This window comes from Micrasema longulum, unplaced genomic scaffold, assembly GCF_059751315.1.
Source record: "Micrasema longulum isolate JH-2025_06_02 unplaced genomic scaffold, ASM5975131v1 h1tg000881l, whole genome shotgun sequence".
NCBI classification, from domain to species: domain Eukaryota; kingdom Metazoa; phylum Arthropoda; class Insecta; order Trichoptera; family Brachycentridae; genus Micrasema; species Micrasema longulum.
Genome location: NW_028278073.1, coordinates 239,486 through 261,584, shown reverse-complemented (window position 1 = coordinate 261,584; position 22,099 = coordinate 239,486). Strand labels below are relative to the sequence as shown.

The window sequence follows — 22,099 nt, the reverse complement described above, 5'->3', positions numbered from 1 at the left end:
TTTTCCGTTTCATAATTTTCATAAAGGGTTAAGTTAAGAAATATTGCGAAGGAGCATTTATTTAATTATTAGTGTTTCCTTCACGTCTTAACGGAGTAACTGTCTGACATATTTTTATTGCATAGGAATAGCCATAGAGATGAAAAATAAATGAGAATACTAATTTATTTGTACAAATAAAAAAATATATATACAAACATATTGATAACTAGCGGACGAAACGTTGGCTTTCCTGCTATTAGCTTGAAAAAAAACTTTTCTATCAGTTGTAATTAAAAAATCATTGAATATTTTTCTGTAAATATCTAGATAAGGTTTCCACATTCCTTTTTCCTTTATTTTTGAAATATCTATGAAATAAATAGTTGGTCAATTGATATAAATTTTCCGTTTAAAAAGTGCGCGACAGCTATTTGGTGAAATCTGTTGTATTTCAGCACCGGGCAAAATTATTTGTTCTCAGTGGAAGTTTGTGTGGACAGTAAAACATATTGCAGTTTGGTGTCTACGGTATCCGCATCACTGGACGTGTCAGTTCTATGCAGAAGTTCATTCGTTTCGCGAAACTTTTCCTGGGGGCCAATAGAATGTGAGTCGACGCAGAACGAGGCATGCGACATTTGGAAAAACTCAAGTCTATTTTTTTATCTGAATTATTTTATTTATGCCAGATATTCCAAATAAAAATGAAGAACTTGTTTGAACCTTAGATTTATTATTTTTAAACAAAGAATTTTTTGATTTTATAATTTTAATTTATAAGGCCAGTGGTTTTTAAAATTGAATTTATTTCTCCTTTTTTTCCTGTCATTGATATTCAGTTTTTTTTGTACATAAAAAATAAAAATCTTCATTTTCTTTTGTGATTAAAATATTTTTTTTCATATAAATATTTATTTTCTCAAACCGAATGGTTTAGATAAGTAGAAAATAATTGGCTCAAAGCAATATTCCCGCCCTTATATGTAAATATACTGGATTTGTTTAAAAAGTTATTTAATAAGTAAATAATAACGCGTAAAAAAATAACATTTAAAGGAACACAAACAAAAAATTAGCATCTATCTAAATATGCAGAATATAAGAAAATAAAATAGAACAAAAAGTTTAATTAAGAAAAGTAGAATAAAAATCAATTAAAAAAAATAATAAACCATAGTTTGCATACAGATTTTTGACGTTTAACTGTATTGAATATAAAAAATAATTATGTTTTGAAAAATATTTTTACTCCGCCATGACACATATAAACTATTGTATCTCGATTTTGTTACTATACATCTAATTTAAATAACGAATTACAAAAAAAACGTTACCAAGAACTATTTCTAACTCTGAAAAAATCTTTAAAAATCGCTTATTACACCGAAACGACAGATTCTAGACAATCTAGGACAAAAAAAAGTTCTTACATTTACGTATTTATTCAAAGTTTTAAATAGTCAATGTGTTTTTTTTATAAATTCTCGTATATTTACACTAAATTTCCTTTTTAATTCATATTGAACTTGTTATCAGTAAATCCTTAAAATTTCTTGGATTTATTAACAGAAGCACAGCTGACTTTAAAAATATCAATACCCTTAAAACTCTCTTCTGTTCCCTAGTTCGCCCGCATCTAGAGTATTCTTCTGTTATCTGGTCTCCATATTATGATGTTGACATCAAGAATATTGAATCAGTTCAACATCGATTTTTGAGAAAGATAGGCTGGAGGTTGGGCTTATCCAGAGACTTATATACGTAAAATGAGTTAGAAACTGCCTTAAATTTATCTTTTCTTCAAGACCATTGAAATAAATCCGACCTATAGGACTATAGTCCTATTTAAAATTCTCAACTCACTCTTTGATGCGATTTAACTACTGAGCTCAATAAAATTAAATATCCCAACTAGAAACCTCAGACAAAACTTGCTCTTTCATACCAACAACCATAAAACTAACTATGGTTTTCATTCCCCTATGCCCAGAATTCTTAGGTCTGCCAACAAACATACCAGTCTTGATTTCTTTGATGACAAATTGTCTTCTTTCAAACGGTTACTGAATCAAATTATATTATAAGCACCTCTTTCCCGCTTCCACTCCCACAAAGTCTACTATAAACCATTGAGTCTTTCTAAGCTTTTTATAATAATTTTCTATGTATAAATGTGTCCATAAAAATGCCCATTGGGCGTATATATTAATAAATAAATAAATTTTTCATTTTTATGTTTTGTAAATTGTCGTATATGACGTTGTCCAGTTTCAGTATTTTTTATCTGGGAGTTTCTATGACGTGTTTACTGAATGCCTCACATCTACGCTTCTGCTTGCGTGTACGAGAACGAGAACGCCGTACGCTGGAAAATATAGTATACGGACAAACCCCCCATTGTAGTGTGTATCTGGCCATATAGAATAAGGCTTTCACGTCGTTCCGTGGTACGTCCACAGCCCCCATTTACGGCCACCATAAGTTTGTTCCTTCCGGAAATATTAAGATTGCACTCTTTGCAGGAAAACGTGAAATATGCAATATACATATGTATGAAGCTCCACCAGGGGGAAGAGAGCGAAGTTTTTCTTATGTTTATATTATAGAAAGAAGGAAATATTTGTAAACGGATTTTGCTTTCATTTTGCAATTCAAAATAACTATACATATATTAGGAAAATACGCTGAATTTTTCTTCTCCCTTTTCACTCCCCGATCACATCAAATCACTTACTCAGTATTTGTTACGTGCTTAATTTGTTTGATAATTCATTGAATTTTCAACAATGTTTGAGTATGTTTAAATACTTGCAGACTGGCTGGATATCCTCCCTAAGGAGTTGTTCATATGTAAATTTATTTTAACAGAGAGGAAAAACATTTTTGAAGAGAAAATATGGAATTCTAGGCATTTACAGGGCTTTGGCTGGTTTAAGTGGCCATTTTACACACTGTGTAACATTCACCATTTTGCCCATGTTTGAACATCCACATTTCCTCAACTCTTCCATCTGTTTACTTTTGTGGAGTAAACGAGCTGAAACCTTTATCACGTGGGTGAGATTCATCCGGCTGAACCAAATCACCTCCCCTTCTCAAAAATGTTTTCCCTCTCTGTTGAAATAAATTTAAATATGAATAACTCAATAGGGAGGAAATCCAGCCAGTCTGCAAGCATTTGGACATACTCAAACATTGTTGAATTAACTACCTGGTAGAAGAAGAAGTATTAAAATTGGAAAATTGTTTTCAGGCGTTGCGTCTCTTTCACACAAACACCGGCTACAAAACAGCTCCTCTGTCTTGAGTTATATTATCAGACTTTTTAAATTAAAAATTCGGTCCATTGTACTCGTCATTCTGTACTTTTCGACTTTCCAAGCTCACAGACTAATTATTTGAAAATTAGCACTTTTTGTAGAATACAGACTACCTATAATGACAATTTTAGTGACTTCGGCATATTGCATAGTAAATACTACAGTTTATCAGATCTGTTAAAGATATTTCAAATTTTTCTTCTGCCTTACTTTTAACTTTTACTTTTACATATATCTACAACATATACCTAATGAATTATTGTTGGTTATAAATTTTTAGTAATACATATACCTTTGGATGTGACATTCTGCTAAAATTTCATTTTTAAATTATAATGGATCTGTGAAAAGGTATGATTTCAAGTACATGGAAGCATAGAGAAAGGAGAGAAAAATAGAATTTTAGAGTTGTAGGAAGTAGGACTTTACCATATTTTACCCTTTTATGTACTTTTTATTTGATGTACAAAAATCTATAATAGGTGTTAGTTTTTTTTTATTTCTTGTATTTTGTGTTTATAAAAAATACTGTATCATTACCATAATAAAAAAATAAAACAAATTTATTGAGGCATTGGCATCACTTTTATTCGTATGTTTATTTTTCGCATAGCAAGGATAAATATTTTTTGCTTTTAAATCCAGCATGTTTACTTATTTTTTACTTTACAATCCGGTGTGAAAATGTTAATTTAAAGATTACAAAAAATACAACTTCATCATTTAGATACGTTTGAGATATATTCTTTGTTCGTTTTGTAATATAAATAATAAAGATCTACTATAAATTCTTAACATAAATACGTGGTGTTTAATACTGTCTGAACATTTTATTAATTATTTATGTTTATTAAGTTAGTCTTCTTTATGTATTCTCAAATGTAAAAACATTTTTAAAAAAGTATACTGTTAAGTGTCCTCGGCACGGGTAACCCCAGTGAGGTTAAATTATTTTTATTATTAATTATAGTTTGTAGGAGAAAAAATATGAATAAATAAAAAAAATATAAATATCAAGTCTTGTATCCCATGTAGCCTCGTGTTATACCACGGCCTCACAAAAGTCAGCAATAAAATCAAACACTGATTAGGGTGGGTATACTTATTTTATTTTTCAAAACAAAAAACCGCAATCGTTTATTCGACCATTTTCAAAATTTAAAAGAACAAAATAAAGAAAATTATTATCAGCCTCAAATCGGCGTTTGAAAAGGATTTTGTTTAGTATCATTTATATAACTAGCAGGCAGCAGTTGACTATCGCTGACTGTTACATGCTTTCGCTGTCTATTTGCTTTACACGTCCAAACCAATTCAGCACATCTTTTTTTATTTTGTCGATAATAATTGCTTAAACATTTTTTGTGCACCTATCACCCCTTGAAATTCACTGTATTCAGAATACCGATCTGTAGATATGTGTATTATGTACATATTTGATTTCTACTTACAGCTGCATACTCCCCTGCTTGAGAGTTGTGACCAAACACGTAGAAATATGACTTAGGGTTGGCTTTGGAGTGGAAATTGGCGGTTTGGACTATCGGAGCTGTGACCCTAGCGTCGCTCAAAATATCGAGCAAGGAGTCACGGTGGGAGTCGGCCGCCGATTTACCGGGCTCCACGTCAAAGGAACTATACCTAAAACAAATCACGTATTATATTGCAAGGTTATTTCTAAATTAAACTCTTCATAATAAGATTAAATTACACATATCAAATATACATCTAATAAAAAGAAGTTTCATTAGGAAAAAAGCAGAAAATTAAATGAAAATCTTTGTCGTTAGTCGGTGTATGGATTTACTTCAAAAAATTTTAATATTTGATATGTGATTTAGATTATTATATAGCGATAACTTATAAAGCGCCATTTTCGTAATATAATATCTTAAAGGCGCTATACAAAGTGATTATATAAATAAATAATTTTAATTTTAACTTTTTAATTAAGAAAAATAATGTACTTTGTCACCACATGCAAAAAATTTATTTAAATTATTTAAAGAACAAGTGGGTTTTAAGTTTCTTCCAAAACATCACTTCACTCTCACAGTTTTGGACCTCAGCTAGGAGAGCATTACATGCCGTAGGGCCTGTGACGTAGGAATGTCTTATTTTATTTAAAAATTACGTGTTAAAAAACTCTTAAGAATAACTGTAACTTGAGGTTAGAAAATAATCGCCAGATAATTACGGTCTCTTTTCATCTGACATGTATTAAAATGATATGTGTGTCTCGTTTAGTGATCTAATTAGATTACGTATCTTTATCTCAAATGAATTATTTATATATTTGTCTCGGGGTATTTGATATTTTGTTGTTTTCGGAGATCCTAATGGAGTTTTTTTTTTTAAATATTATCTAATATTTCTTATGAGTTAAGGTTTACTAGAAGATTCGGTGATTCTGAGATAGGTGGCCGCCGTAGTGTAGTGATTGTGACGTTTAACTCACGCAAGAAAGGCTCCGGGTTATATCCAGATAAAGTTCAATGAAGTTAGCTGCTGAGATATCAATTGATTAAGTTCAATTTGCAATATCAGTTATATCACAGGAATTGGTGGGTAAATATTAAGTTAAATATTACATGCATTTTATGTATATCTAAAACTTGTCCGAGGTTTGCTTCCTACTTTCATTTTTTTTATTGATAACTATTCGAAAAAAGATTTTAATTTAATGAAATCAGAGTAATCATCTGTCAATTTCTTTTAAAATCTTTAAATTTTAACTTCTAATCAGATAACACTTATTCGATAAATTTTATTTTTAAAAACAATTTGCCAACCAGTAAAAACATTGACGAAAAATACCACTGAAACAAGATACGATAATTTATAAAAAACATATCAGCGTCTAAATTTTATAATCCGCAAGGGTTTATAAATAAATTTTAAAATTTAAAAAAAAAATTAAAAAATGCAATGACAATTTACTCTATTTATTGGATGCTACATACCTCGGTGTATTTGTTTGTACCACTATAAAAAAAAAAAAATTAATCCACAATCCTGCGCCATTTTTTAAGGCAAGGGATGTTAAAATTATTAAAATCAAATTAAATTAGTCAGCTTCATCGTGTAATGGTCATCGCGTTTGCCTACCATGCAAGAGGTTTCGGGTTCGATTTCCGACATGGTTGATATGAAATATTTATTTAAAAGGGTGTTATTCAACTAGAATATTTTGTAGTCCGTGGACTGGTACCCGAAGCGTAAGACTAATCATCTTACCTTGATGCAACAAAAATGATCAAGATACGTTGCAATTGGTGTACTAAGGCAGTGCCCTATGCATCATTCGATGCAGAAAAGGGATGATGATGAAATTAATAAGAAAATATGAAAAGTCCATTAAAATTTCGTGAATTAGAAATGTAATTAATTAAAAATAATAATTAACAAAATAAATTACCTCAAAACTATTGTTACAAAATAAAAATAGTACAGCATTTAAATTATTCAAAAATTAATTATTCAAGTATTAAATTGATTGAAAATCAATAAGATTGATAATTGAATCAATTAAAAAATAAATCAATTTTAAAATAGCATCCCCAGTAAAAGATTGTACGAGTACTAAGTCTAAATTTTGCTCTTTTGAATGATGAACTTTCAAAAATTTCTCTTTTCACCACATTGGTTTTCCTTTCTTACGAGAAAAATCACGTATTTCTACGATTTTTTTAAGCTAGATATACTATCAACTTTTGTATCCTTCGAAATTAATTGAGTTAAAATAAGCGAAAAATACTGCAGTTATTATGACGTTTCAATTTTCTTCATGTATTTTAATAGTCAAATGAGCTTATATCGCAAAAAATACATTTGGTGTTATCAAGGGTTGTGTTAATTTTTTTCCAAATTTAAAAATGAGCACCAAAAGTAAAAAAAAGAGGTTTTTTATTTTCTTGCAAAATGACTGTTTAAAGGACTGTTTACACGTCGACAATACGATAGATTTGACAATATTGTCTTGTCATAGCACCGTGAACTGCCTTGACTCTGCAGGGCAGAAAGCTGGGATAATACTGAAATTCTGATGCAATTCACACGTGAGCGCTGCGTAAGTTAATACACAACGGCGTGTGTTACGCGCAAATTCACGAAAAATTCTTTATTAAAGATACATTGGAATCGTTGGAGGGCGAACTAAATAATAAAAATGTTTTTTTTCTGCCACTATGTTAAAAAAATTTGGGAGCGACACGTTAACGTCAAGCAAATCGCTGATATCAAAAGGTCATGTCAATCCGTGCTTACAAAAGGACAATAAATCACGTAGATCCCAGCAGAATGCTCGTATGAGGTTTTCCTGTAATCGGAATTACTTTATTCCAAAAACACGTACTACTTTTGCTCAGATGAATTTTTCTTGTGTGGCCACAGTGTTCAATGTCCTGGATGAAGATATTAAGTTCTCCAAAACGAAAGCCATTTCAGAAAGAGTGTACAAATCTGGATTTTGTCTAAGGGAAGAGACTATTGCAGGAGACTGCTGCGAAATATTGAATAGATTAATATACTTTTGAGCATGTTGTCCAGATGCTCTTTGAAATAAATGTTTTTTTACGTAATAATATTTCATTTTAATTTTTGCTATTATTGTACGTGCTTCCACTTTCCATAATGTTGTATCCTAACTCAACCCAGGACCCTTGGCCTTAAAGAGTTTGGAATACGTAATTATGATATTTTCTTGTAATATGTATATATTTGTATGAATAAATAAATAAAATAAATAATTGTGGTCGTTGGGTCCCACGAGCAGTGGTGGTGGTAATTATTGCGCTGCGGGTATAGCTTGCACGTTTATCTCGATGGCGATGTCTCCGGACAATGTTTTGTCCAACAATTTGCCGTTTACACGTCGACAAAACAATACTGTATCGTCTACGTTTAATCGGCCCTTTAGACACACCACGGTGTACTTCTGGGGGAGCGGAATATTGGAACTGTTTTGATCTTACTCTTTAAGCGTGGCCACCAGGGCGAGGTCCGGTCTGTACTCGAACCGAGCCTGAGAGTAGAGCCGCAGCAGGGCATCCTTCTCACTCTCCAGCATACCGTGAGCCAGGGCGACAGCTCCTAGAAGGTGGTAGCTTTCCAGCTCGGTACAGCCGTACATGAGCTCGTATCTGAAATTATAAAAATAAAATAAAAATATTATGATCGTAAAATAACGACGCATATGGTTTTTTTTACCTTTACATGGGAGCAGTATATTTTTTAAATAATTTTATTTCTAAAATTTAAATTTTATGTAACAACTTGATGAATACACAAGTTTGTAATTCGATACTGAGGATTGTTTTTAATTTACATTTCATTGATAAACCCTTACGGGTCACATACATTTAACAAAATATTTTTACTTTTAAAATTCACATTCTACTGTTAATAATAATATTTTTAACATCTTTTGTAAAGGTTGTCTGAGTCTTTTGTTTAGTTTTGTATGGTAGTTTATTGTATAATTTCAGTCCACGGTTTATTAGTATCAATTGTCCTTTTCTCGTTTTAAAAGGTTGCATATGATATTTTTCTAATATTCTCGTATTGTGTTCATGTTTACTACAGTTTTTTTCAAGTCTTAATTCTTCGTCTACAATTACATCAGTGGCTAATTTATGAATAAAATTTAAGGATTCCAGTTTAAAGAGTTCAGTTACATTTTATTGTTTAGTTTGTTTAAAACGTTCTTTGGTTGCTGTTAGATAGGGAAGGTCATATACTAACTTTAATTTTTATTTTGCTGTCTTTGTAGTCTGTTTATGTCATTTTGATTTCCTGTTCCCCATAGTTGTTGCAAATAACATATTTTTATTTTTACATAGGCTTCATACATTTTTTTTCCTTTATTGGAACAAAGTTTTTGATTTAAAAAAAATATATATATGTTGTCAAAACTGTAATACAAAGCCTTTATATAAACTTCTCAAAATCAAATATTAAAAAAAGTCAATGTCGCATTTTTCGTTGTTCTACGATTACGAAGATTCATAGCATTTTAGTTAACCAGGTAATTGTCCCGTGGTAGTGTTGTGAATTAACAGATTAAAGATGATCAAATCTAAAAAAATTATATTGGTTCTTAAGATGTTATGAACTAACTTACTGAGGCATCAATATTATTTTTTTAAATTAGCATTTCTTTTTCTACTGTACTACAAATCGATTCACATTTTTCAATTACGGGTTTTTTTTTTTACATTTTTTTTATTGCACTACAACAGGCCAGGAGGCCTAATTACAGTTGTGAATTACATCACAGAGCACCCAGGCTTGAGAAAAATCACATTTTAATTTTTGTGTTCTCACCGGGAATCGAACCCGGAACCTTCCGTGCGTGAGTCAAGCGTCTTGATCACTACACCACGGAGGCCGCCTTATCATCATCATTATCATAATTCCCTTCCCGCACCTATTGGTGCGTGGACACTGCATTTGTACACCAATCGCAGCGTATCTTGATCATTTCTGTATCATGAAGGTGAGATGATTAGTCTTACTCTTCAGGTACCAGTCCAGGGACTAAAAAATATTCTGATGTGAAAATTTAACTACCATCATCACGTCATTTTCCCGTACGGGTAGGCAGAGAGAATGGACCGCCACACACGTCTATCTTGGCATACATTCCTAGCTTCTTCCACATTCATACATCTTGTCATACATGCCCTTCGGTTCTGTCTGCTTTTGACATGACCAGACTTAATATTTTGGTTTATCTGATCATGCCACGTCTTCCTTAGTCGTCTTCGTCTCACGTTACCGTTTATTTTCGCCATATATACTTGTTTTACCATTCTTTCGTCAAACCATCTCATAGACCCTTTCTTAATCTTATCGATTATATCAATTAGACTCAAATTTACACTCCCGCCTGATTTCATCATTTGTAACCCTGTCATACATTGATTTCCCATAAATTCGTCTAAGAGATCGCATTTCAACCGCGTTCACTCGGCTTGCATCCTTCCTTTGCCAGTTCCATGTTTCACTTCCATACATAAGTGTGGGGACTAAAACTCCGTTGTGCACTGCCAGTTTAGCTTCGATTGACATATTTCTATTAGAAATTACTGTGCTTAGTGCTCCGTTCATTTTGTTGTCAGCGTTCACTCTTCTTTCAACGTCTTGTTCTACTCTTCCATCTATTGAAAACATGCTTCCCAGATACACAAATTCTTCTACTTGCTCGAGACATTTGTTGCTTACATTTATTATGCCTTAAGGCAATATTCCCGCCCTTATTTGTATATTTATTGTATTTGTATATAAAGTGTCAAATAAATAAATGTGCAGTCAGTAACCTCACTATCCCTTTCAAATACCATAACTTTTGGCTTACTTTTGTGCAACATCCTTTTAAATAAATATTCCGTATTAACCATGTAGGGAATCGAACCAGAGACCTCTCGTGGTAGGCAAACGCGCTGACCATTACACCACGAGGCTATCATGTTATTCAGAATTATAACAACGTTTTATGTATTTGATTATTTCGTTTCATTATGTTCACTTCATCACTACAAATTTGTATCTACTTCTTCTTCAGTTTTAATGGCCTATTCACCTCCCAACTGGGCTTTTCTACCCAGTATCGAGTTTTTGTTTTTTCGTTTATTTGGATATTGATCTATTATACTTAAGCGACATTGCCTTTAAAATATACATTGAACAAAACTACAAAGAAAAAAATATCTGTTGATCTCTGAAGCTAAGGAGCTAAAACCCTTACATTTTAATTCACCTACATACTAGGCAACGCATGAAAATATTTTCCTTTTTTAATTTTTCTTCTTGGACTAGCTGATTTTATCAAAAATAGTTTTTGAGTCTATTTTAACTTTTGTACACAAGAACTGGATTTAATCCCTTTGGGAGTTATTGATGTTAACATATTACAATATGTATGAAAAACATTTAATAGAAGTGAATATAGAAGTCAAGGCGTTTCCAGGGCTTATGACCTGTCACTGGCTGGTTTAACCTAGCCGGACCTAAAGAGGGGATTCGAATCCCCCATAGATCAATTTTATTTCGATAACTCGAGTTTTATTCAAGCTATTTGCCCTTTTTTGTAATCGTGAAAATATCAGAAATAAGCATTTTCCTGTTTTTGTTTTAAAATTTTAAAATCGTTTAATATTAAAACGAAAAATGATGTAAATAATACAAGGATCAATTTCACTTTATTTACATTAGCATTCGGCAAACCAACAAAAAATTATAAAATACACGAACGAGCAAAAAATGTGTACGTGAAAACATAAATAAATTGTTGCATGATCATAAACACTTTTTACCCTCGTGACGTTTGGTCCCCCCGTTCGGATCACGTGTAATTTTTGGGTGCTAAGTGAGGAAAAGGTTAAACGACCACTTTTCACACTGCGTAACATTTACTAGTTTGCTTACGTGGCGTGGAAGGGTCACATGGGTTCCGAAAGTTAAAGTGTATTGTCGTAGAAAACAGACAGTAAGCGTCGATAAAAAAATGTTCTTCACATTGTATACGTACAATAAAGCTAAATTAAGTCTTTTTTAAAGTCAAACATTACAACACGCAATAAATCAGATGCATGGGTCTTAAAAATATAATATTTGTGATTTTTTTTGTTGAAATGGGGTTCTGCCAAAAAAAGTAGATCAATTATGCCTTATGTACAAGGGAATACAATTATTTCAGGAAATGCCAGAAAGCATAAAAAATGAAATAAATGTATTTATATTTCAAATTAAATGTAAAAAGTATATATGTGAAAAATATAAGGTAATATTATAGTGTAAATAGTGAATATAATTTATGAAACAGTGAATAATATAAATTAGGATATTAAGTTTATAATTGTGATAAATAAAATTTTAAAAAAATATTTTTAAAAAAATAAAATAAAAAAATAATAAAAATTATTAGAGTTCCATATACTATTCTGCCTTTATGTGTGAATGAAACACAGTGTGTAAAGTGGTCACTTAAACCTGTTAATCACAGGTTATAAGCCTTGTAAATGGTCCGGGTTTACCTACACAGATAGATGCAACAAAAAAAGTTACATAGGAAATATATAGACAACATTGTAATCTTAGAGATAATTTGTAAATGTTTTTTTAAAGTAAGTACGCATTGTCTTAATATTATTTTCAAATTGTATTTTTTTTCTTAATGCCCAATAAAGATATAATTATTAAATGCGTGGACGTATAAAACACAATGTTTTTTATCTCTGTTGTATTGTATAAATAAAATCATTGCTTGTCAATGGTCAAATGATGCACTTGTAGTTTTGAAGCGGTTCAAGTGAATGAAATATTTGTGAAAGTGCGCTTGCGCGCGGCAGTGAGTTTGCATAGGAATAATTTAATGGATTCTCGTATGGCAGTCAGTGAGGAGTATCACTCTGGAATATTACACGAAAACATTCTTGAAAAGGGCACAAAGCTGCTCGAGAGAAATTCAGAAATTCATTTGAAGATGCGCTCGCAGTTTTACGAGAACCTAATGCCCGTATTACACGGATCAGAAAACGTAACAAGAAAAAAAAATACGAAACCGCAAAATACTTCCCGTGTCTGTGTGAAATTAAAAGCAGAGATCTACAAGCAAAATATTACCAAAACTCTGAAAGCTGTAATTAAAATTAGCCAATTAAAGCTCTTAAGCTTTTTATAATTACCTTTTTTCTCTTTCATTATATTACATACTTTAATATTGTTTCTTTTTATGTAATTTCTTTACTAAAATTTATATTACTGTTTATTTAGCTCTAATATTTTTTATTAACTACTCTAAGTTAAAAATCTTGTTCTAATATTTCTTTTTCAAGTATTTCAGATTACTTGAAATACTGTTATTCTTTCTTTTTTCTCTGCTGCACTTTGCATGATTTTATATTTTCAAACTACTTTTAATTACTTTTAGTATTGCTTTTAAAAATAATGTATTGCTTTTCATACCATATGTTTTTTTTTTATAAGATGTTTTCCTTTTGTCTTTTATTGCTTTTATAGTTACTTTTAAAATATTATTGTTGGAGTTTCTTAAAATACATAGAAAAAATTATTTACATCTGTTGTTGGATAAGTGATCCTGTTTTTTTCATTCATTACACAATACAATATTTTTGTAGGAGAATCGAAATTTGATCTGTATAATACAGTTTTAACTCTAGAACGTTTCCATCTTTTTCTAGGAAAGCATAAAGGCATACACATGCTCGGGGCATAAAATTTGAAGAGAAAATATAATTTTACGACGAAAATTTCCATATTAACAAACTTCTCGAGAAAAACTTGAATTTCTTAAAAATTTACGGGCGGATGTTTACGGCATGATGATTGAAATATGTTTTTAGTAAACTTTTCAAAATTTGTTTCTACACTTTACTACCTAGGTGATAAAATTGTAACGTTACTGTCCAGGTCTGGTCAGCAGAAATATTGGAATATTGTTGAGAATATTAAACGTGAAATTAAATTAAATCAAATGTTCGAGTGACTTCTGCAAACGTTTATTAGTTGATTTTGTTAAAATAATGACACATTTTCTATCGTACAAGAAATGTTTAAAAAAAAAAAATTTCATGTAAAAAAAACGGGAGTTGTTGCAATAACACAACATTAAAATCATATTCTTATTTGAACAACCACATAAATAAATCAACTTGAAATGTATTCTTTTTTACTTTTTGCGATATTTGATACAATTTTTTTTGTAGTACATTTCATGCAAATTAACTTTTTACAAGTAAAACAAACATGCAGTATTTTTTCGTTTAAGATCATGATTTTTTAGATTGAATTGTATTCCCAACTATTCTTTTATTTTCAAAACCTCTTCATTTCTCCCCAAAATCTTTACAATATTTCTCCGAAGCTCGCGCGTCACTTGAACATTTTGTCCAGAAAGGGCAAATTTACTGCAATTCTCTCGTGCGTAATACGCGCGACCGTTGCGTCCAGAGGAGCGTACCAACGCACGAGCATTTGTCAACTGGACGCACTAAACGTCTCTAGTGTCTAAACTCGCGCGCAATACGCGCGAATCAAGCGCGAGTCGAGAGTGCACGTGATTAACGCGCATATTTCGAATTCGCGTGATGCTTCTGGACGCGATGTATTACATCCTAGTATCTCGTTAACGCGCGAATGAATTTGCGTGAAACGTTTCGCGGCAAATTCGCCCCTTAGGATAAGCTCTTTCTGATCGCTGTTCTTGCGTTTATTTGTTTATTTGTTCTTTGTTTGAAATATTTATGTTTGCTACTTTGACCTCAATCCAGGTAGAAAGTAAAGTCGGTATTGTAGAAAATTGAACTTTTGATTCAGAAAGCTCTGATTTGATTTATCCTCGACTCGGATCTTTAGTATTAGATACAATGAAGTCAAAATAGTAAGTTGATCCACAATCCTATAGATCTGCGTAATCTCTCTCCATATTGTTTTTTAAAAGTAACTTCTTCGCGTTTAAATGGCTTTAATTCTTCTTAAAGAAGCCATTAGTTAGTCAAATACTTTAATTTTTCAAACAAAAAAACTTTACCCATATTAAGTAGCAATAAGTTATTATTTAGGTGCGGTCACAAAGACCGCTTGCAATTTTCAAATGTCAATATTTTAATTTTTGGGAGCGGAAGGACTGTTTGACAGCCGTACTCAATTAAATTATGATATTTTGAAAGTAGAAAAAGGCTACAGAGAGATAACACAATGAAACACAAAATCTAAAAACATCATGCGGTGACTGCGACCGCACCTGGGCGCTAAAGTGTTAATGGCAAATTGACGAATATTATCAACAAATATAAAAAACAAAGTTTGACTTAGTAACGTAAAAATCTAAACACTTTCGAGGCACAATATTTTCTTAACTGTTTGCCTGTTTAAATAAATACTTTACACAGCAGGTATTTTGTTTTTAAATTAATCATTTTGCTATTTTTTGTAATGTAAAGTTTCACCTTAAACCATCTTTTGCGACGTTGAAATTCTACCAAATTATTACTGATACTTGGAAATATCTGATAATAAAATATCTATTTGTTCACTTTACACTGCACATTGACGTGAATGTATTATTCATATAATTTTTTTATTTATTTATTTAACTTTTTGCACGTAATGTTGTATGTACATTGGCGGGTTTATTGCCAAATGGCAATTTCTTCCAACCAACCAATAAAATAAAAGTTTAATTTTTATAATTCAAGTTACAGAACATATTCGATAGAAAAAAAATATTAAAAAGCTAAAGATATATAAAAATAGAAAAAACGTATTTGTTTATAAATTACCTTAAATCGAAACGATTGTTCAATGGGAAAAAGGAAAAAAAAAGAAAGAAGAAAAAGGAAAGGAGAAGAGATTAAGGAAGAGGAAGGAGATGTTTCTTCAGGCGTGATTTAAACAGAGAAAATGTAGTAACATCTTTGATTGTGGATGGGAGATGATTCCATAGTCGAGCCTCATGGACACTATATGAGTTAGAGAAGAAAGAGGAATTGTGGATGGGTATTAAGAGTCTGCCTTGAGAATTTGAACGAAAGGGTAAACCATGAACTGATAAGCGTTGAAATTTTTTACGCAGGTATATAGGAGCGTTAGGACTATGAAGTACATTGAACAGAAGTGAGAGGGAGTGATAATAGCTACATCGAAAATATATCAAGTATTATGTTGATATCAACATAAAAAAAAATAGCAAATAACGATACACATGCAATTTATTAATGTAAGGAAGTTATTATTTTGCTAGTGTAATGTACGTAATGTACCTATTTAAAATTAATACTGTGTCGTAGTCATTGCTTTATGCAGCTTGTTAAGCTGAAATATGTGTTGTTTACAGTCTACGTTTTTATGTGATTTCTTTCTGACTGGATACTTAGAAAAGTTTAATTGCATCCCATCATCTTTGTCAATATTATCGGGATGCTTGTGAAACTCGATCGCTTCTTTTCTTCTAGACTCTTCACAGTCGGAAATGAGTGCAAACGCTACACGGCATAAGAACCCATTAAAACTTTTTGCGCAGTTTGCATCTGGAAGACAGTGATAAACTTAGAATTTATTACCATCTATGTTTAAAAAATATCAAGCCTTTGGGCTTTTAAATATACAGATTATACACAATGTACATGTATAAAAATGAAATTTGAAATAAGGAAAAAAAAAACACAATAAATATTCAAAAACCTTAATAACAATTTTGTTCTTGAAGTTCGATAAAGTTATAGCAAATAAATATATTTTTTTAATCATCTGTGTGTTTGTTTCCGAAAGAGTGAATTCTGGGAAAAGAGATTTTTTTAATTTTAAATTAAAAAATATATATTTAATAAAATTTAATGTTACATGTTAACAAAAATAAATACATAATAAAACAAAAGTATAGAAACAAAAAACAAAACAAAGTACCACACCAAAAAAGAGGCAACCTCTTGTGCTTGCTGTGGGATTATAATATTAATAATTTAAGTACAAAATACACATATATTTGCAAATATTTATTAACAATTACACACATTGACGTGAAAATTTTACTTAGATATATTATTATGGAATAATGATGATGCCTCATTGATCTTAAAAAACAAATTAAAATAGATACGTTTGACCGAACCAGGAAACTCTTATCTGGCCGTGATGTCACACTAGTCGACTTACGTTACAAGACTTGATATATCACTCGTATTTTTTAAAATGATGAAACTGTATTTTGAATAATCTTCTAATGGACATTTTCACCACATACAATGGCACTTAGTGACTATTACCTGTTCCAGTCTATGACTAACGCGCTTGGTGGTACAAATGTGGCCTGAAAAGAGGCCTGTGAACATTGTTTGTCCGAGTTTTTTGCCTATAGAGACAAGGGCTTTTACAAAAGGGGCATTAAGAAGTTGAATTCTCGTTGACAACAAATCATCAAACAGAACGGCGCACGTTTGTCTTTAATCAAATCATTGTAACACTTTTTATAAATAATCGAAATAAAGCTAAAAATATAAAACTACTTTTTCCCCAACTATAATTTCTGTCGAAATGTTTAACCACTGTTTTAAACATCAAATTAAGAGGTTTTCTCTAAATGAATCGATCAATTCCGTGATTACTCTTAAAAACGTAGGTAGGTAGTTTGAATATCTTGATCAGAGCCTTAGTTCCCTTTATTATTTTTGAGAAAATGTAATTACATTAATCATCAAGATTCGTTACCGAACCGAATTTATAATTCACAACAGACTTTTAATCCTTCATCAAAAATGTTGTTTAATTTACTTGATTGAACTTTGAGTCCCTTAAATAAATTTTGATGGTAATTCTTAATATTAAATACTTTCGCGAAGTCAGTGAGTTGAAATGAGATATTTCCTACAATTTAAGCACTGAAAAACAAATTATTATTCCTCCAACAAATTAATAACAACACCCATTGCTTTCTGGCACTGATTCGAAAATTCAGCTTTTCAGAAATTTCAATACTAATTGGATACATTATTCTCATATTTAAGATGCCGTAATTATCAAAATGTAAAATAAAAAAATATGTTGACTGAATTGAAGAATGTTTTAAAGCGACACGTAAAAAATATTAACTCTGGTGTTGGCTGTGGTACGAGTGTACATATGATACACGAATTGATATAATATATATCTTATTTATAGAAATTATTAGTTTTTATAAAAAGAAAGTAAAGTTTGTTTGAATATGCTGGATTTAAATACAATTTTTTTTATCCTATTATGCGAAGAATAATAATTAGAGTGATGAAAGTAATGCCTATACCACAATAAATTTGTTTAACTGTATAACAAAGAGCAAGAACTTATAACAAAAAAAACAGAGACGCTGTTATGCGGTGTTTGTGTGAAAGAGATAAAAATGAAAACATGTATTCGTTCAATCCGTCAGTTTTAAGCAGTGAACGGAAGTGTATCCTAGTTATTTGACTTGCGTTTATATGATTTGTAATTTATTCTGCTATAATAGGGCTAATTTATTATTTTTTTTTTTTAAATGATGGAAAATGAATTATTTTACCATTGTTAGGTTGTGTAAAATTAAATGAAAGATTCACTTACATTGTTTTAAGGTTTAATAGATAATGGACGAATACAAGATATACAAAAAGCGATTGGATTATGTACAACACCATGAAATCAGAAAGTACAAGATGTGGTGTTGGCTTAGTAAGAATGTAAGTTTAAAAATTGAATTGCAAAGCGCCCTTGGGGTGATTTTTCTCAAAAATGTCGCTATGTAAATCAGCCAAATAACATTTTTATTTTTATCCTTATTTTTTTTTAATAAACATATAATGGCGGGTATACAGCATTTTGAAATTTCTTCCTACCTTCCCAAAATGGTGAGATTGAGAAAATAATTAGTAGATTTATAAACATATTCAAAGTTTATAAATATATAAACACTTTTTGTAAAAAAAAAATTGACTTAAAATCTACACTATACTATGGAGAGAGGAGGGGTAATAGGAAGAAAAGAATTAACTTCATCGTTGCCTTTGTAGAATGCCTGCAAGTAAGCAGTTAGTACGATAAACGTCAGTTAAACCCATGTTTTCTTTGATTCTTTTCAGTTATGTTTCACCGTTCAGATACGTGTTTTGACCACTCTTCGAGAACTTGTGACGTAACTTGGAAAGAGACGAATTTTGAAGTTTCAGTGGGGATTAAAAAAAATTACGAAACATTATAAAATCAAAGATATGATAAAAATTTCTCTCTGTTTTTTTTTTAACCAACTTATTATGAAAATACTCTAATAACTAAGGTACAAATAACGAAGGCTGATAATAGTTACTTGTGAGAAATAAAGTAATATCCACATTTCAAGCATGAACGGAATACTCGAAAAAAAGAAAAGCATATTATAAAATAAATAAATAACCAATTATAAATATATTTAAAAAAAAGAAAAGTTGAAAATATCAGTGGATGAAGGCGTGATGTTTCAAATTTTCAAAAAAATTACATTTTTACATCGATGATGATTTTATGTACACTCTTTTTAATATAAAACCAACTATACCATAAAAAATAGCAGAAAACTTTCATCAATAATTGTACTGGTGTTCAAAACTTCAACCTACCTCTACCTCTGCTTTATACATACCTCTGCTTTTTATTTTAGTGACATATCATCTTTATCTACTCATGTTTTTAATTGCCCAAGCAAAGAGACGCATATATTAGGATACTATTACAACAAAAATAAAATACGTAAATATTTGATTGTAAAGTAAATTCACAACTTTCTTCATCATTTTGAACTCCTTCGGACCCGAGGTTCATTTATTATCAAAATCATTGTCGTCATTAAAACAAAGATACAAATAGCTAACACGATCCTCTGTCTAAATAATAAATAAGGTATTTGTCGTTGGCAAAACAAAGCTCATTAACAAAGCTTCTAGAGGAAAATCTTTTGATGAAGGGACCGATAAAGTGCCAACAGCCTACATTTGTTTGCTGAGAAATAGGATTCAAAGTCTCTGTTAAATGAAGAAGATTAGCCTTTTCCAAATTGGATTTTAAAATGTTTTCTTAGTAACGATAAAAAGCATAGCTATTCCCGCATCCGCACTCAATGATGCATAAGGCACTGCTTTGATACACCAATTAAAGACAATTACTTAACTTAAATATTTGTACAAATTTGAGTTTGTTTGAATGTTTGTAGACAAAAGACTGGATTTCACCCCCACGGGAGTCATAAAAATTGACAAATTACAACAGGGATGGAGGATATCTCAAAGAAGAAAGTAGGGAGTATGGAAGTCTAGGCATTTACAGGGCTTATAATCTGTCATTGGTTGGTTTAAGTGGCTATTTTGCACACTGTGTAACATTTACCATTCTGCATATGTTTGAACATTTATATTTCTTCAATTATTTGTACAAACTCATATATTGTAATAAAACTAACTGGTCCTAGAAGAAGTTTAAAAAATGTGAAATAATTCAGTCAGATGAATTTCTTCCCAACAATAAAGGTTTCATCTCTTTAACTTTACTATAATCAACAAATGGAAGAATTTAAGAAATGTGGATGCTCAAAGATATGCAGAATGGTGAATGTTACACAGTGTGTAAAATAACCACTTAATCCAGCCATTGACAGGTCATAAGCACTGTAAATGCCTAGAATTCCATATTCTCTTCTTGAAGGTATTCTGCATTCCTATTTTAATTTGTTAATGAATATTTATAATTTATTGAACAAATTACAACATATATATGGAACACATCAGATTAGAAAATATGGAAGTCTAAACATTCACATGGTTTATAACTTGTCATTGGATGATTTAAGTGGTCACTTTACACACTGAGCAACATTCACCACTTTGCTTATGTATGGACATCCGTATTTCTTAAATTCTTTCAACTATCGATTTTTCATTTCAGCTTTGTTCAGAACCGAAAATTGGCGTTTAAAATAGTAAAAAATACAAAAGACAATAAAGCTAAACATTGAAAAATTGTACAACTAAGTGAAATTAGATTGAGTACAATTACGTTAAACTTAATAATAATTAAATAAATTAAATAATTTTAATGAAGTAATATAGCTGAAACCTTTATTATTGTGTAAAATTTAATTTTTAAAAATAAAAACCAGCCAATTACAGGTCATTAGATATACTTTATACATATACACACGGACAAAATTGATGAATAATGAAAAAAAATACATAAATATTTAGAAGTAAGAATTCCGAATTCATTAATCATCTGACGTATCTTAATGAAATTACCGTTCTGATCATAATTGAATTAAATTAAATATAAGATTATCAATCTGATTTTCACTTTTTTTTTTTCGTTCAACGAATTGATTTCGTTTTCAATTTCTCTTTGCTGAAATCGTATTAATTTTGTCTTTGAAGTTTTAAGAAAAACCATTAGAAGATGAAAATCAAGTCAAAGTCGCACAATTCCTTTCCATTCTAGTCTATTTTTACTTTTATTAAAAATAACGATGAATGTATTATAATCGGGTCATATTTCAAAACAGGTACAAAAATAACATTAAATTACAATATATTTTTGAACTAGTTCTTTTCATGAAAAGATTTTTAATTATAAATAAGAATAACTTTAATATTCATTAAATGATATAAATAACGTACGTCGTATATGAAACATGGAATTTTTTTAGAAAAAAAATACACAATACAACTGCCTTTCCATAAGAATTTATTAAAACCTATTCGGAATGACAGGAAATTTATTTCAATTTTTCTTTAAAATATTTTTTCAACAGCACAATCAAACAAATTGCAAGTATTCCAATAAAATAATATAAAAATTTCCCGTAGAGGTTGGCAGAGATGATATAACGCCACGGTACTCTGTCTTAGCATACAGACTTCGCTTTCTCAGCAATCATACATCTTCTCACGCACGCTCGACAATTATTCCAACATTTGATATGATCCTATTCAGTATTTTATTAATTTGGTTAAGCTATGTCTTTTTCGGTGTTCCTCGCTTTCTTAATCCGTCCAAACCAGCGAAATAGTCCTTTCTTGATTTTACCGATAATGCTTGTCTCAGCCCTACATAATTCACGGATCCGGAAATTTTATTTTTCAATCTTAATCTAAGAAATATGATGTTTGTAAAAACTAATTTTTAAAAATTGAAATTTCTTTAATATTTTACATTAAAGTACTACTACTACTCCTTTTACTATCACGCCATTTCCCCGTAGGAGTATGCAGAGAGAATGGACCACCACACACGTCTATCCTGGCATATGT

The 22,099-nt window shown here is 30.6% G+C and overlaps 1 protein-coding gene across 3 annotated transcripts in view; it reads right to left on the bottom strand.

Annotated features, from left to right (window-relative positions):
• Nlg1 (Neuroligin 1) overlaps positions 1–22,099 on the bottom strand; it is a 190,033-nt gene that overhangs the window by 25,900 nt on the left and 142,034 nt on the right. For all 3 annotated transcript variants that reach the window (XM_088231401.1, XM_088231402.1, XM_088231403.1), the window contains exons 8-9: positions 8,276–8,443; positions 4,754–4,943 (exon numbers count right to left, since the gene is read on the bottom strand). In XM_088231401.1, coding sequence (XP_088087527.1) covers positions 4,754–4,943; positions 8,276–8,443 — 358 coding nt within the window. The remainder of the gene's footprint in view (positions 1–4,753; positions 4,944–8,275; positions 8,444–22,099) is intronic.